The 17,646-nt window shown below is 28.3% G+C and overlaps 1 protein-coding gene across 4 annotated transcripts; it reads left to right on the forward strand.

Annotated features, from left to right (window-relative positions):
* The first annotated feature begins 173 nt into the window (after positions 1–173).
* On the forward strand, positions 174–17,473 carry LOC103572868 (catenin delta-2). 4 transcript variants are annotated; one of them, XM_014440380.2, is made up of 14 exons: positions 174–262; positions 3,319–3,393; positions 6,302–6,372; positions 8,278–8,343; positions 8,549–8,678; positions 8,964–9,243; positions 9,633–9,758; positions 9,906–9,965; positions 10,123–11,130; positions 11,216–11,529; positions 11,606–11,909; positions 12,693–12,831; positions 12,928–13,086; positions 16,971–17,473. In XM_014440380.2, exons 2-13 carry the CDS (start codon positions 3,379–3,381, stop codon positions 13,064–13,066), a joined length of 2,652 nt encoding a protein of 883 aa, XP_014295866.1. In that variant the 5' UTR covers positions 174–262; positions 3,319–3,378; the 3' UTR covers positions 13,067–13,086; positions 16,971–17,473. The 4 variants fall into 4 exon arrangements, with proteins under 4 accessions (XP_014295866.1, XP_014295867.1, XP_014295864.1 ...); XM_014440381.2 differs by having other exon boundaries at positions 12,928–13,051; positions 16,971–17,472; XM_014440378.2 differs by lacking the exon at positions 16,971–17,473 and adding an exon at positions 16,330–16,933 and having other exon boundaries at positions 12,928–13,051.
* Positions 17,474–17,646: the final 173 nt, after the last annotated feature.

Genomic DNA, 17,646 nt, shown 5'->3' on the forward strand with positions numbered 1-17,646 from the left:
GTGTAGTTTATATTATAATAAATAATGTTCGTAATTATGGGAGAAAAATAACCATTTTCTGACGGTTGTTTTACATGACATTTCGTAAATTCAACACAGGACGTCAGCTCACTCGAGAGTTTCAATTCTTTGGATACCAACTGTTTATTGAAGTTTCCATGTATATGATGTATATTGAATGTATGAGCTATGCACTGTAAAGGCGTTGGCGATTTCATCAAGTGTGGTTACATTATCGTTATTATTTGTGATCAATTTAATGGTAGAAAATTACCGTAAATATTAATCATTATTCAATAAATTAATACTTTTTGTGATAATAAGTTTACATGGTATTAGTTATCGATATTATATGTCTTATTTAAATCGGCAACAGTTTATACTCTTATGGTGTTTGCTATGTTCTACATGAAAAAAGTCATACTTTTGAATATTTTAGCAAATTAATTACTTGCAAGTTTATTTAATATCATCAATACAATTTCATTCATTAAATCATTTATTTATCGACATAAATTATTATTTGCGGTACAATTAAACGAGTTTTTTAAATATTTAAACATTCAGCAAATGGTTTAACAAATTTTACCCAGTACAGCTAATTATTAAGATATTTTGAATGTTTGCTGACTTTTTAAATTTAATTTAACGCGTTAAACTTTTTATTTAATTTGCTAATATTTTATTTATCACTTTCGAAATCAACTTTATTAAATAGAATTCGCTCAGTTTTAATTGATGTTTTTTATTTTTATTTTATTTGTGTATAATTTAACAAGTTCAGTAATGAGTTGATTTAATACTGAAAGTACCAGATATCTGACAATTATATTGTTTTTTTTTTTTTTTTTTTTTTTTTTTTTTATAATTGTGATCAGAGAAAAAGTTTTAAAAAGTTTTTTCCCACAAGTATTTTTCTTTGTTTATTGAAAATGACATTGAAGTTAGCTGACGTCTAATAATTCTTGTTTTTTTTTTTCAAAACGATAAATCTTACAAAAAAAATTGCTATAGTATTTTTTATTCTCTACACTGAGAGAAAAAAATAAAATTCAAGTGATTATTTTTTTGTTTCCATACAAAGTCAAAATAAGTAATTTTTTTCTGAAATTATTATTATTAATTGTTTATTGGCCATGAAGTTGTAACTCCTTGCGGCCATCCAAAACAGATCCATTTATTCGTATAGTATACATTTGTGTAATTAACAATAAGCGATTATTCACATATATTTATCAAATTTAACATTTTTATTAATCTAGTCTCCATCTCAATCATCCAATCGTAATCCACACAAATAACGCAAAATATTTAGTTATTATGACTCAAAAAATATTCATAACTTGATTTACGGAATTCTATAAAGGTTGGCTGTTATGTACAATTAGCTGGTAGCTTATTCCAAACTCTGATAGCATTAATCAGAAATGACATCATATTCAGCACTATGACTATTAGGCAGCTCAAGATAATCTTGACGAATGTCACCTCTTTAAAATTAAATTGATAGTTCTTATTTCAAACAAACTTTTGCTTCACTCTGGTAATAAATTTATAGAAGCATCAATTACTTAAAGCAAGCAAATATTTCGACAATTTAGTTGATAAATTCTCAAATTTATTACTATTAAAAACTGCAACAAAGCCATTATTTCATTAAAAAATGAAAAGGAATCGAAGAAAAATATATTTAAAAATTTGAAAAAAATTCTTGCACTTAGAAAACAATTTGGTTTTATACCAAAATAGAATTTCTCATTGATTTTGATAGAAATGTATAACATTAATTTTTTGAGAGCTACGTTTATAAGCTTTAAATATTTAAATTTTATTATTTAGTTGTGTAAATTAATATTTATGACATTTTGATGATGACATTTTTGTTAGGGTACCAACCAGTATGAAAATAACATATATGGTCAAAAGATATGATAAATATCAGAAAATATATGTGGCCAATTTAACTATATTTTTTTTATATTAAAAAATATAATATTCATCATATACGAGTCCGTATATGTTTACCATATATAAAATATATATGTCGATCATATACAAAAAATATATTTTTATCATATATGAAAATATATATTCTTGTCATATACGAAAAATATATTCTGGTCATATATAAAAACATATATTTATATTGTGTATGGAAAAAAAAGTTTCTTATTCATATGACCAACTCCAATTTAATTAGATGTAAATTTTGATATACTCTTTAAACTGCAGATAAAATTTTCAAAATTAGTTAATTTGATGCGTATATATAATATACCCATATACATACACATACACCGAATAAAATATATGCTTATATATAACAAAGAAAATATATGGTGCCATATATAATATAAATTATATGCTACCATATACTTCATTTCATATAAAAATTTTATACTTTTTGAATATAAAAGGAAATATATCAATACAATATATTACAAGGTAAATGTAAATGTATGTATGGCTTAATATAAAAAACATATAAGTTACGTATTTGGAATACATATATTTACTACTGTATGTAATATTATATTAAATCGGCCAAAATCGTTGTATGATTTTTTATGATATACAATACAATATATCATATATTTTCTTGTTGCAAACATATATGATTTTATATATTTTAATCATATATTGTTTTTTCATGCGGGAAACTATTCTGAACAACATTAGATAAACGAAATAGACTATGGGAAGTAGACTAATGAAATACTTGAATGAAATATTTATTTGATTTGATTGAATAAAATAAATGCTTGGCACTATTTAAGTAACAGAAATACTCAAATCAATTATTTTTTCTTGAAAATATACATTTCTTTTTCTCAGTGTAATTTTGAATGTCTACTATTTTCAGTATCATATTTAAATTGCATTAATTAAAATCTTCATGAAGATAAAAAAAAATAGCAACAGTTGGAAGATGGCTGATCCAAATGGAGATAATGGAAGAAGAGTAGGAAGGAGTGAGGACAGGTTGATATTGAGTAGTCCTCCACCAGCCTGCTCTTTTCTCCTTTCTTCAAAAATCTTTTTTTTTATATTTCTAAAATCACCAATACTTGTTTTCACTTAAATCTTTAGTTCCATAACTCTATGATAATTCATATATTTGTATGTTTTACTTTAACGAACATATACTTGCATATTTCATTCAATAAATGATAAATAAGTAAACTGTCGAATGAAAATAATAAATTATTCTAGGAATAACTATTACAAAATAATAAGTGTCTATTGACTTATGAATTTTTATTACTAATCATTTTATTCAATTACATGGATCAATTATGTTTTTTTTTTTTCTTACAGATGGACCTAATTTTTTACACTTGTCATTAAACCATTGACTGGATTATCTTCGATCAAAAAATGCATATGATAAAGGTTAGAAAATTTCATTCTTAAATTTATCATATCCCTTTATTATTATGAATATTTATTTAAATAATAGAAGAGGGGCTTCATATATTTTTCAAAGTTCCATGTGTTTACATTTTTAATTTTTATAAATAAACTTTTTCCACGTGTTTCATTACACGGCGGATTAAATTTTCTGGCCTTAGTTTTGTCTATAACACATGATATCTATTCAAACTTTGCACCTAAAGGATAAAAACCTGATAAAAGTATCATGAAATTTCTCAAATTTTCCAAAGTAAATTTATACATCTATAATACTTTTTGTATAAAGCCGTAAGATAGATGGTGGGGTTCCAAAGGTGGGGGTTCAAAGGACCTAAGAGTTACAATATTTTCGAGCACTTGAGTATTTGAAAATTGGCATGTTTCTGTTGTTTCTGCTTCCTTCTACTAGTATAGTGCACAGCAAAGCCCGCTATAGGGTTCTGGCTCACTTTGTATTAGCATAAGGTGTAATCCTAGGCAAGAGTATACGTTAGCATAGACTTGCTGACGAGTTCGCTAACGCATTCGGGTCGAAACCACTACCTATTATGGCATATATACTTATTGCTTAAGTTTTGGTGGCTGACTTAAGAGTCAGTCCATAGAAAAATAAAAAAATGATGACAAATAGTGTATGGTTGCACGAAACATGAAAATTTTAAAGATAATGTTGATATTCATCATACTTTATGTCTAAATTTATGAATTATTGATGTTTAAGAATGATCTAATTAAGTGAAAGTATATTCAATCCGCCACTTTGAGCCCCTCTATTAGACCACTATCTTTATTTCTTTATTTATTTATTGCATCCTGGTTCTTAGGTAGACCCTTTCATAACCATCAAACAATACAAATGATTAAGCCCTAATTGATACTGCGATTTTTCATAATTATAAAACACCTTCTGAAATAACCCATGTTCACGGAGAAATTATTATTGTTTGAAACGTTATGGTGTCATAGTAAAGCCGGACCATGTTGGCTACCTGACGGAAATTTAAATAAACACATGCAAAAATTACTATGACCACAGTAAAATTTACGATGGTTACAGTAATTTGTGGTGTAATCGTTGTCTATTATACTGTGGCCATAGTAATTTTAGCATATGTTTATTTCAATTTCTGTAGGAGAAACATGGTCCGACTTTACTTTGACACCTAGCATTTCAGACGAGAATGATTTCTCCTTGTACTCTTATTTATTTTTAATTTTATTGAACTTATACTTAGATTTTTATTATTAGTAATCATACATCTATAAGGGTCCCATCTATATTTAGCTCTAAAAAAAATTTATTGTTTTGTACCTTTAAAATCAATGTTGGTGCAGCTCTACGCTTTTATGATTACAATAGCCGAAATGTGGTGCTCTAAATATATGGTAAAATATATGAAACACCGTGCAAAATATATAGTAAACAAACTTCAGGGACTTAAGATTAGCTTTTCTCTACCTGCAAATAAACAAACAAATCTATTGTTGATTTTGAGGGCAGTCTGAGACAGTGTCCCCCGCTTTTTTAATATACAAAATGACCTTGAACTATCAAGCATTTTTAAATTTAATTGATCAATTTAGAAAAAAATATGAAGTACTAGTTGAAAATATACCAACTCAGTTAAAATTTCGCTATGATAGATTTAAAATAAATTACTTACGATTGTCATCAGTTAAGTATAAAATAGAACTTAGTAAATGAATTTCATTAAAATTTTCATGTCATGGTTATAATTCAAACTGTCATGTTTTTTTGGCTAAAATTCACTTACCTAATTTTGTTTTATTTCTACACGGAGAAAAAAATATAGTAAATTTTACTAAAAAAAAATGAGAATAATTAGTAAATCTGGATAGTAATCTTGAAACGCTTTAGATTTATATTAAAAATTAATAAACAGATAAGCATATTTTACAAGTTGTTTAGTAATTTCTCATATACTGTCTATGGAAAATCTCCTATATTGCATATTCATTTTTAGTTATATTTAGTAAATTTTACTATATTAGATGAAAAAAATAAAATTAAATTTTTATTAGCTTTTAACTTTTTATTATTATTGCTATCATTTTGATTATTATCGTTATTTGTCATCTGTATTGGTGTTAGTGTAGATTTTTGTTTTTTAAAAATCACTTGTTTCGACCGAGATTCGAACCCTGATCTCTCGCGCGCGAGTCCTTTCCTATGTCTGACGGCCCGATGTCTCCTTTGGACAAAAGTTTCAGAACTTGTAATGCATATTTGTACATGCTATCCCCACCAACTTTTAATTTTATCTATATACAGTAGAATTTACTATACAGACAGTAAAAAAATATAATCCTGTTAGCAAAAAATACATTATGCATAGTAATTTTTAATATCTATGTAATTATTACTAACTTGTAAATTTGACTAAATTTTTAGTAATAATTACAATACAGAATGTATTTTTTCATATCTATGAGTAAATTTTACTATAGTATTGTAATTTTTACTATACTTTTTTCTCCGTATTATTAATAGCAACTGTAATTTAGTAATATTATTATTTTTAAATTTATATTCTATGGAAATTAGAACCAAGTTGGCATATTTTCAACTAGTACTTCATTTTATTTCTAAATTTATCAATCAAATTCTATTATTTTAATACTTCAAAATCGTTGGATATATTAAGAAAGTAAACGGTATCACCTAAAAATACCATTAATTATACGCTAAGTATGTTAGCAGAATACTAGTGAATAATTTTCGAAATCATTTTCAGATTAAATTTAGTTTTGTTAAAATTACTAAAATAAGATAAATATAAGTTACTTTTATTGGCAAATACACTTATAAAAAAATCTTATTGATTACTCAATACTTAATTATAATATAGATATTTTTTCCATCTAGACGGATAGTGACAGATTGAATAAAAAAATTCCATCAGGCATGTCAAATAATCAGCTGGTCGATTCATGTCTGTAAGTACTTATTTTATATCTCACTAAATTCCTCATTTGTTTTTATTTATATCCCCGATTAAAAACTCTGTTTGTATCCTATTAACACTCAATCAGATTTAAATCGGAGTGCATAAAATATTATTTTTCATTTGAATCCAATTTAATCCGATTGAAATATTTTTATCGGAAAATTTTATACATTTTTTCTTTTTCTATTTATCGATTGAAACTTTACAACCAGATTGAATCAGAGTTTTTAATGGATTCGGTAATGGGGGATCTTGATAACATTTTCTTAATGAATAAATATAATTTCTCCTGAAAAAAACTACAATAACAATTGGCTATTGATTTTTCTTCTCTTTTTTATGCGCTATGTACATTTAATACTAAAAAAGAAATAAGGTACCGGCGGGTAATAAGACCTAGCTAAGGGAGATTTTGAATAGAACCGATAATATTCTATTTAATTATCGAAATATTTCGTAAACTTTATTTCAATACATTAGCCATAAAATGTAATGAAGTAATGGTAATTTTTACCATAAACAAACAAAAAATTATACTTTTACAAAAACCATACGAATAGGCCTTATTTTACTACGATAGGGTAATAAGGCCTACGGGTTAGACAAACTGGAATAGTTCAACTATAATTAATAAAATTGGTATTGGAGATGAATCATCACTTAAATTTAGCAACAATACTTTTAAAGAGTCAGAAGACTAGATTGTTTTTTATAATTTCTTCTGCGCTACGACAGCATATGACGGATGATGAAATATAGAAGACAGGGAACGTGTTATCGGGGCTCTATAAATTTGTCGTAACATCTCTATGCAAGACCCTTCTACTAGAGTAGCCTTTAGTGAAGGCGGTTATTTTAAGTATCATTTCTGTCACTTAGACCTTATTACCCGCGGGTACCTTAGTGTTTCACAAAAACTTATTCTATCAAACGATGTTTTTTTAAGTCTCATGAAAATTTGTTTTTTTAACATATTTTTCATAATATCAGCATCGAAGCTTCAAGTTCCAGTGTCTTTACAGTCAGTAGAAACGAGCTAATTTCAGTCTAAAGCCGTGAATAAATTATAGCAAACGCGTAAATTACAAATGTTTTAAGACAGTGGGCAGAAATAAACTTGTTCCCTAAAGAAGAAACAAATACTGTTTCTGCCTGACAACTAAAGGCATTTGCAATTTAAACTGATACTTGTCATTTATTTAATAAAGATTTCAGATCATTAATTTTATTTGCGTAAATGACATTCGAATCACAATTTAAGCTTACAGTAATAGTTGATGACGTAATTGGTTTTAAATCTTGTTCCTGACTGGCTGCTGACTTTGAAACTTTAGGTGTCAATGCAGGTAATCATGAAAAATCTAGTGTGTGACAAGATGAAACAATTTCAGACTGCGGGCGATGTCAGCCTTCGCCTACGGTTCAGGCAGAACTTCGCTCTAGTCTGACGTTGTTTTATCCCTTACCACAATCAACTATTAGAAATCTTCTTCAAAATCAGCTCGATACAAAATTTTTAAGAGATCGCTCACGAATTTCGAAAGTTGCAAAAATGATAGAAAATCACACCCTGTAAAATAATGAATAAAAATTAGTTTCTTATAGTATTACAGAGCTTCGAGTAAAAGAACTGAAGAAATTTGATAACATTGTGTATGAATTATAGTTTCAATTAAGAATCTTATTAAATATAATTTTGAGTAGTAAATTTAACAGTTTATAATGTGCTTGTATTTAAACTTTTGGTAATTTCCTGAAATATTTGTTTGAAATTTTAATTTTGTGCAAAACTAAAAAAAAATTAATACTTTGGGAAATTTGACTGGATGGGTTATTTACAATTATGTGTGTGTATGACTTTAAAAATAGTACGATGCTTAAAATTTTATCATAGGCTGGTAAATCGAAGAATAGAGCAGAGACAAGAGCACAACATAACGCGTATCGAAATAAAACAGAGGTGACTAAGTTTACTAATACTAATACTTGTTTGCATGAATAGATGTAGGCATTGTTTTATTACTCTAATTTCTCTTTATTTAAAATAATTTAAATAAAAATTTCGATGACTATAAAATAAACATTTTTGTTTTGATGTCAAAAAAGAAATTATTTTATATTAACAGCAATTGAATATTAATCTATTAATTGTTCATGAAATTAAGTGGCCCAAATGAAACAGACTATCATACAAGTAATGGACAACCGGAAACGCATTCCGTGCACTCTTCTCAATTGTCTGTACAAGATGATCCTTTAGGCGTGAGGGCGCATAATCAACAAACATCTCAACATGTATGAAATATTAAATCATATCTTAACGCTTATCCATTTTTAAATTTGAATTAATCGATATGATCTTTGATTAAAAATTTCGATTAAATCCAATCGAATCTGATTAAATCTCAATCGGATTTCTGTCAGATTCAATAGGAAACAAATATTCAATCAGAATTGCTCGGGAGTGTTTCAAGTATCCGATTAACTTTCAATTTGATTCATTCGGAATTTTTGAATTAAATCCGATCAGAATTTTTTTTCGACCAGGGATTGTAAATAATTATTCGTTAAATCTTTCAGATGACGTCTGTTACTAAAGTTATTCGTGAAGTATCACACGTAGCCTCAGAAGCAGGAGGAGTTAATTATATTCCTGTACCACTAATGTCGCAAGATTATTCTCATGGGAATCCCTGTTATGCCGCTGATCCATACATGGTCAATTTCGATCATTATGATTCTTACGTAGGATATAATGCTCAGTCAGATTATCCATCACATAGCGCATATGCATCGGATTCACGTTCACCCCATAGCCCACATAGTCCATCAGAACATAGTCGTACAACACCACCACATGGTAGCTATCAAATATACATATGGATCATTCTACAAAAAAATTATTTTTTCGAACCACTACAATCTTTAGAAATTTTGCGGCTATTATCCTCATAAGAATATCACTAAAAATTTCGGCTCATTTTTTAAAGTCATTTCATTGCAATCATTTTTTTAATTTGCGGATTTTTTTTTTAATTTTTTCATTAATTTTTTTCAGTAAATTAAATTATCATAAAAATAAAAGCAATGCAGTTGTTTTCTTAATTAAAAAAAGATATTTCCTTTTTATCCTAAATTTTATCAATTTCAATGATACAAAATATGTCATTTTCATAATAAAAAATTTTTTTGTTAAACTTTAAATAAATAAAATAATGATTGTAATTAATGATATTTTGATACTATCAGAATATATGCGAAAAGGACCTTCATATGTTGATGGTGGATACAATGACATGGGTCCAGTACTTAATCCCGCATTGCAAGATCATTATCGAATAACACCGAGTCCAGGTGGTCCAGGAGATCAGTATGGTTAGTGATATATTTTTGAATTCAATTTTTCGTCAAACATTTTCCATATCATTCAACATCATTTTGTTTAGTTTTTATTCCGAGTTGATAACATATATTTATTTAAGTATGTATCTATTTTGTAGCTGTATTTTTTTCCTTCTGTAGATCCTATCACTGATACATGGAATATAGACGATTCTGGAGTTCCTACACAACATTATAATGGTAAAAAAAAAAAAAAAAAAAAAAAAAATGAATCGTCTCAAAAATACTGGGCATTAAAATCATTTTTCATTTTTACATGAATAACCTTATATTTCGAAATAAAAATATGAGCTGTAATATTTGTCATTAAGAATTTTGAATTTGTTTTAATTTTTAGATGAAAACAAAATGGCGTATGGTTATGTATCACCATCTCCGTACGGACCAGTATCTTACGGGCCTAATATAGGAGTAGTACCAGTTCCACTTGTGAGCGACGGGCCTTCTTATGATGATTCTCATCCTGTTACACTGCCTGGAAATTTAGCACCGGGTATTTTTGAAGATGATGTACACCTTCAACGATTGCAAACACGGCATTCAGTGCCTGGGATGGTCAGCCCATTGGGTGATGATCCAAAGTCAATGCGTTGGAGAGATCCGAATCTTTCGGAAGTTATTGGTTTCCTTAGCAATCCAAATAACATCATAAAGGCGAATGCTGCTGCGTATTTGCAACATCTTTGTTACATGGACGATCCCAATAAACAAAAAACACGGAGCTTGGGTGGTATTCCTCCATTAGTCCAGTTATTAGATAATGAAAGTCCCGACGTATACAGGAATGCATGCGGAGCATTACGAAATCTTTCTTATGGCCGTCAAAATGATGAAAATAAACGAGCGATTAAAAATGCTGGTGGTGTACCAGCGTTAATTAGTTTGTTGCGTAAAACTTCTGACGCTGAAATAAAGGAATTAGTGACTGGTGTACTCTGGAATTTATCATCATGTGAAGATTTGAAAAAAGCAATTATCGATGACGGTGTTACTCTTGTAGTTAACAATATTATTATTCCCCACAGTGGATGGGATCCAAGTGCTTCCAATGGCGAAACTTGTTGGTCAACTGTATTTAGAAATGCATCTGGTGTCTTGAGAAATATATCAAGTGCTGGTGAATATGCTCGAAAAAAATTACGAGAATGCGATGGCCTCGTTGATGCTCTTTTGTATGTCGTACGATCTGCTATTGAGAAATCAAATATTGGAAATAAAATTGTCGAAAATTGTGTTTGCATTTTACGAAATTTAAGTTATCGTTGTCAGGAAGTTGAAGATCCTAATTACGATAAACATCCTATTCAATCAGTTGTCCAAAATCGTATAACAGCTCCTGTGAAAGGTAAAAAATTATATTTATTAATAACTTTAATCATAAAATGTCTTAAACAATAGTTAGGTAATGTGATACATTTTATATGATTAAGGTGAAAATTTAGGCTGCTTTGGCGGAAGTAAAAGGAGAAAAGATGGACAACCACCGCAGAAAGAAGTAACAACATCTAAGTCAGTCAACACTCGAACTGAACCAATTAAAGGAATGGAACTTTTATGGCAGCCTGAAGTAGTTCAATGCTATCTCAGTCTTTTACAAACTTGTTCAAATCCTGAAACCTTAGAAGCAGCCGCTGGAGCGCTACAAAATCTCGCTGCATGCTATTGGCAACCAAGTATTGAAATTCGTGCTGCTGTGAGGAAAGAAAAAGGCCTACCAATTTTAGTTGAGTTATTAAGAATGGAGGTAATTTTAATTACACAAACATCAATATCGGTACTTTAATTGTCCAATCACAGTAATTGTCTTTGCTATTTTTTAGGTCGATCGGGTAGTTTGTGCTGTAGCTACAGCTCTTCGAAATCTTGCTATTGACCAACGTAATAAGGAATTGATTGGTAAATATGCCATGAGGGATCTGATTCAAAAACTACCTTCTGGTAATAATCAACATGATCAAGGAACAAGTGATGACACAATTGCTGCTGTACTCGCAACGTTAAATGAAGTTATTAAACGGAATGCTGAATTTTCAAGGTCACTATTGGATGCTGGTGGTGTTGAAAGATTAATGAATATTACAAAACAACGTCAAAAATATACTGCACGTGTCTTAAAATTTGCTGGTAATTTCATAACTTTATTTTTTTTTTAATTCCGCCGGGTCATTCCATGTCTAATCGACTAGTATTTGCAATCGATTCCTTTCAATTTCGGTTAACTTTAGTGGGAAGTTTTCTTTTATTATAAAACGAAGTTCTACCAAAATAAAAAAGTTTTTTTCAAAAGTTATATTTTAAAAATCTCGAAAACTATTATAGTCACAAAAACGAAAAAAAATCGGTCTATCGGTTGACCCTGCGGGCCAACCCCAAATCTTCCCGCTCATTTCGAGCTCCTTGAGCTCGAAAATATTGTCAGGAATAAAGTTTCGAGCTCGAAAATGCTATTGTATGCCGTTATTTTCGAAAAAAAACGTTTTTTTACCATTTCTTTCTCCTACTATATTTCATTGACAAATGATTTAGTTTTCATGTTTGAAGTAGCAATCGACCCGTTTTGATAAACTTCAAAGCTGATCAGATTTTGGAATTGTTTAGTTCAGCTGTTTCAAATATATTCACAAAAAACCATTTTTTACCATTTCTATTTCCCACAATAACTCTAGAACGAATTATCCGATTGAGATGACTAATTAGTTAAAAAGTTGTAGACTGCTCACACACACACACACACACACACACACACACACACACACACACACACACACACACACACACACACACACACACACACACACACACACACACACAAAACAGTTGACAACGGGATGTTTCGGGGCTAAACACCGTTTTCAAAATTTCATTTTGTTTTTATGTTTTATTTAATAATAAATATTTAATTTTAAGGCCAAGTACTATTTACAATGTGGCAGCACACAGAATTACGAGAGGTCTATAAGAAACATGGTTGGAAAGAAGCTGATTTTGTAACTAAGACAGTAGCAGCGCGTAATTCTGGGCTCAATTCACCTAATAATGCCAACAGGTAAGAAGATAAATAGTTTTATTTAAAGTACTTGCCAGTGAATAATTTAAAAAAGAAAACTTCTCAGAAAATACCATAATTATATACACATTATAGTTATGATTTCAGCACATTAAATAGACCAATGGCAAGTCAAGGAAGCACAAGATATGAAGATCGAACAATGCAAAGATCGAATATGAATTCAAATAATGTTGGATGGCAAGCAGCTTATCAACCGGTAAATATTGCTTAGGAGCCAATAGAATTTGAATTGTGGGTAACATTTGAACAATTTTAGAATATTTACTATTTTAATCTAGACTTTTATATTCTTTTCATGATATCAGTATCAAAACATAAAGTTTCAGTGTCTCTACAGCCAGTCAAAATGAGCTAATTTCAGTTCATTAATTTTATTTCCGTAAATGACAGTTCCGACTTTGTGATTAAGTTTTATAAAAAATAGTATGAATAACAAATAATATTTATAGGTTTTGATTAGTTATAAATTGCGAGTCACAATTTACGCTTACAGTAATAATTGGTCACATCATTAGTCTTATATTAACTTGTTTCTCACTGGATATTGATACTGAAACTTTAAGTTCTAATGCAGGTAATCATGAACAATAAGGTGTGCACAATAAAAAATATTGTGTGTCTGTGTTAAAAACGGTCCGTGGTAAATTTTTTTGTGTTGATTGTGTTGTGTTAAATTACCACATTCTACTATTACTTAAAAATTTTAAATCGATTTACTGTTTAACATTTTAAAAGTGTTACTTGTACGTGGAGAAAAAATATAGTAAATTTTACTAAAAGATATGAGAATAATTACTAAATTTGGATAGTAATCTTGAAACGTTTATGATTTACATAAAATTAATAAACAGATAAGCATATTTTACAAGTCGTTTAATAATTTCTTATATACTGGTTATGGAAAATCTCCTATATTGCATATTAATTTTTAGTTATATTTAGTAAATGTTACTATCCCTGTATAGTAAATTTTACTATATTAGAGTGGAAAAAAATAAAATTAAATTTTTATTAGCTTTTAACTTTTTATTATTATTGCTATCATTTTGATTATTATTGTTATTTGTCATCTGTATTGGTGTTAGTGTAGATTTTTGTTTTTTTAAAAATCACTTGTTTCGACCGAGATTCGAACCCTGATCTCCCGCGCGCGAGTCCTTTCCTATGTCTGACGGCCCGATGTCTCCTTTGGACAAAAGTTTCAGAACTTGTAATGCATATTTGTATATGTTATCCCCACCAACTTTTAATTTTATCTATACCTAGTAGAATTTACGATACAGACAGTAAAAAAATATAATCGTGTTCGCAAAAATTACATTGCGTATAGTAATTTTTAATATTTTGTATAGTAACAAATCCTATATTGTATTAGAAAATTAACTTTCTTAAATTTGTATTTATTGATAGTACTTATAGTAAAATTTACTATACAAATAGTAAAAAATATAATCGTCTTAGCAAAAAATACATTACGCATATTAATTTTTCATATCTGTTAGTAAATTTTATTATAGTATTGTAATTTTTACTATACTTTTTTCTAACAACAAAAATTTCGTTATAAGGTATGCTCTACTCTTGCCTATAATAAAAAAATTTGGTTCCGTCAGACTTTTTACAATTGGTATATATAACGTTAATTTATTTGAATCTTGACTCTAATAAAAACATTGTTTACTATAGTAAACAAGACATATCAACAAATAGTAAAGTGACATATCAACAAATAGTTGGATAATCGATAACCTCAAAATAATCTATAAATTATATTTACTAAATATCCATGATACAAAAATAAAATAATAAAAGTTATTATTTTTTTGTGTCACCGCTGACATTTAAAAAGGACTGAATTCACTTCTCGTAAAACCGAATTTTATGTTGGAATTTTGAAAAATAACACAAAATCTACAAACATTGTGGGGACCGTCTCTAACACATGTTGATTTTAACACAATAATTTTTATTGTGTGGCACAGGATAAAACACGATTTCAGACTGTGGATATCAACTTTACCCTGGTCTGAAATCGTTTTGTTTAACCCCTACACGGAAAGAAAATTCTAGCAAAATTTACGATGTTAATATCGTAATCGTGAACTAGGCTTTTATTAGCGTCAATTTTAAAATATCTTATTACAAAATTTACTATATGGGTTATATTTTTTACTATTTAACATCGTAATTTTAACAAAGAGTTTTAGGATTAAAAATTACTTCAAAAATTACAATTTAATATCGTAAAAAAAAAAGAAATAAAAATTACAATTCAAAAACTATATTTATTCCTATATTTATCTTTCTATGTACTTTTGAATAAAATAAATAATACAGTGCTGCCTCTGTTATAATACGATGTAAGCTCGAAAAATTACGATAACTAATCGTAATTTGTAAATATTAACTGCTTCCTCCGCAAGAGGCGCTCTCATGACTTATGAATGTATATTCAAATCGTTTATATGGACCTTAAAAAGAAGTTAAAGTGTAAGCCTTCAGTGGCTGAGTAGTCCACGGCGTCCGACATTTCAAACTCGGAAGGACTTGGGTTCGAATCCAACGTCCGGACGATTGTTATTTTATTTAAAGTTTCTCTTGAAATTTTACGATATTCACATTGTAATTTATACTAGAGAGCTTAAGACTTGGTATTATTTGTCTGAAGTATTATTTCTTAAATGAAATTTCCAACGCTACATCGTAAAAATTACGATTTTGAACGTCTAGCCCACCACTACAATAATCAATAGGGCAAACTACGATATTATTATCGTAAATTTTACTAGAATTTTCTTTCCGTGTACTTAGCGGATCCGTACTACGGTAAATTACCGTAAATTACCCTATTCTGAAGACATTATGGGATTTTACGGTAAAATAGGTATTTTACGGTCAATGGACGGTATTTCACAGCAAGAGTACGGTATTTTTTGCCGTAAATCTGCAGTAAGAGAATTATAATTTACCGTAAAATTACGAAGTCTGCAATATTTTACCGAAAAGTGAAGTATTTCACTGTAATTCACTGTAAAATACCGTAAATTAACGTATTTTGCGGTAAATTACGGCAAAATGTGGTAGGGGAGAGTGGGGACTTGAACCATAAATACTTTAACATTTTTTTTTTATATGAATAAAAGCAAAATGATAACTTTTTTTTTTACGAGATTATAATTTATTATATAGACTATCATTTCTCATAAGCACATAACTTAACAAATGATGACAATTTTTAATAAATACGAAATTGTACAACTGCATCAAATGGTTCAATCGTTCCCTTTGCGGGGGCAATTGAACCGAGTATTAGAACCACAAACGATTGACTTTAATGAATAATTTACTATTCATTACAGCTTAAAACTAAGATAACAACACTTCTAATAATATTGATTATTTTATGTAACATTATATGTTATAACAATCACTTTTAAAACTTCTGTCAATATAATAATTTTTTTTCTTGGTTAGTTTAGCTTGTTTTCACATTCTGTCAAGATGCGCGCGTATGTCTGATGCTCACAGTGTGATTCGTGTCGTTCAACCGTCCCCGAGAGTACTGGTTCAATTGACCCCATATGATTTTATTGAAATAATTAATTTTAAAAAAATATTCAAGAACTATTTCACTAGAAGTAAAGTTAGAAATTTATGACTAATATATATATATGAAGGTATTACAAAAAAAATGTTAAGATTACATTTGAAAATTAAAAAATTATTAAACAATTTGTCGAGAGCTGAAAAAAAAGTTCAGATGCCTAAAAACACAAAAACTTGAATTTTTAAAAATTAAATCATCATATTTGTTCGAAATGTTGGTCAGATTAAGGATTAGTGTATTGAAATATAATTCCACGAGGACGACTCATTTCTATTGTTTTTTCGTTTTTCTAAGCTTACTGGTTCAATTGACCCCTGGTTCAATTGACCACATTCTCCCCTAAATTACCGTAATCCGGATCTGCCAGAGAATTGTCACGCAACTTACTATTTTCTTCCAATTTAACTTGGTACTTCAATATCTCAAAATTGTTATTTTTTTATCAACAATTATTAATTATCATCAGTAACTTTTAAAGAGTTTTTAACTAAAAAATAATTATTTACAGGGCTAATTAACTGCTGCAAACTTTTAATATCGGCTGACGTATTGCGTAGTATTTTGCAATATAAAAACTTGGAAGATATTAAACTTCACATTAATAAAATATGGACTGAATAAATAAATAAATAAACAGAACCTAAACTATATAAATCACGATAAATTAGACTTTTTCATTATTTATATTATAATTAAAAAAAATATTTATAATCAATTGGTAGTACTATTGTAATAGCTAAATCGATTAAACTAGTAAGGTCATTATAACATAACATTGTCATGACAGTTTTTAAATTATTTATTATAAAATACTCTAAAGCTTAAAAAAAAAATTCATTGAATATGAACCGAATGTTAAATGCGATCTTAGTAAAGCCAAATAAACCGAAAAATCAATTTGTTATAAAATCGTAAACATTGTATAATAATTCACGTATTAAGTATTTAAAATACATTTATAAACGTCCTAATGCTAATTATATATTCTTAGATTTATAGAAAATAGTATATATAATTATGTAAACATTACTAATATTATTATTATTATCATTATTATCAATATTATTATTAATATTATTATCATTATTATTATTATTACTATTATTATTATTATTATTATTATTATTATTATTATTATTATTATTATTATTATTATTATTGTTATTCTTAAAGTTGTACATAAG

This window comes from Microplitis demolitor, chromosome 4 (genome assembly GCF_026212275.2).
Source record: "Microplitis demolitor isolate Queensland-Clemson2020A chromosome 4, iyMicDemo2.1a, whole genome shotgun sequence".
Lineage (NCBI taxonomy): Eukaryota > Metazoa > Arthropoda > Insecta > Hymenoptera > Braconidae > Microplitis > Microplitis demolitor.

Coding starts and splice junctions, on each gene's coding strand:
- LOC103572868 (XM_014440376.2), top strand. Junction 6,373..8,277: donor CAGCTGGTCGATTCATGTCT/GTAAGTACTTAT, acceptor ATTTTATCATAG/GCTGGTAAATCGAAGAATAG. Junction 11,910..12,692: donor ACGTGTCTTAAAATTTGCTG/GTAATTTCATAA, acceptor TTTAATTTTAAG/GCCAAGTACTATTTACAATG.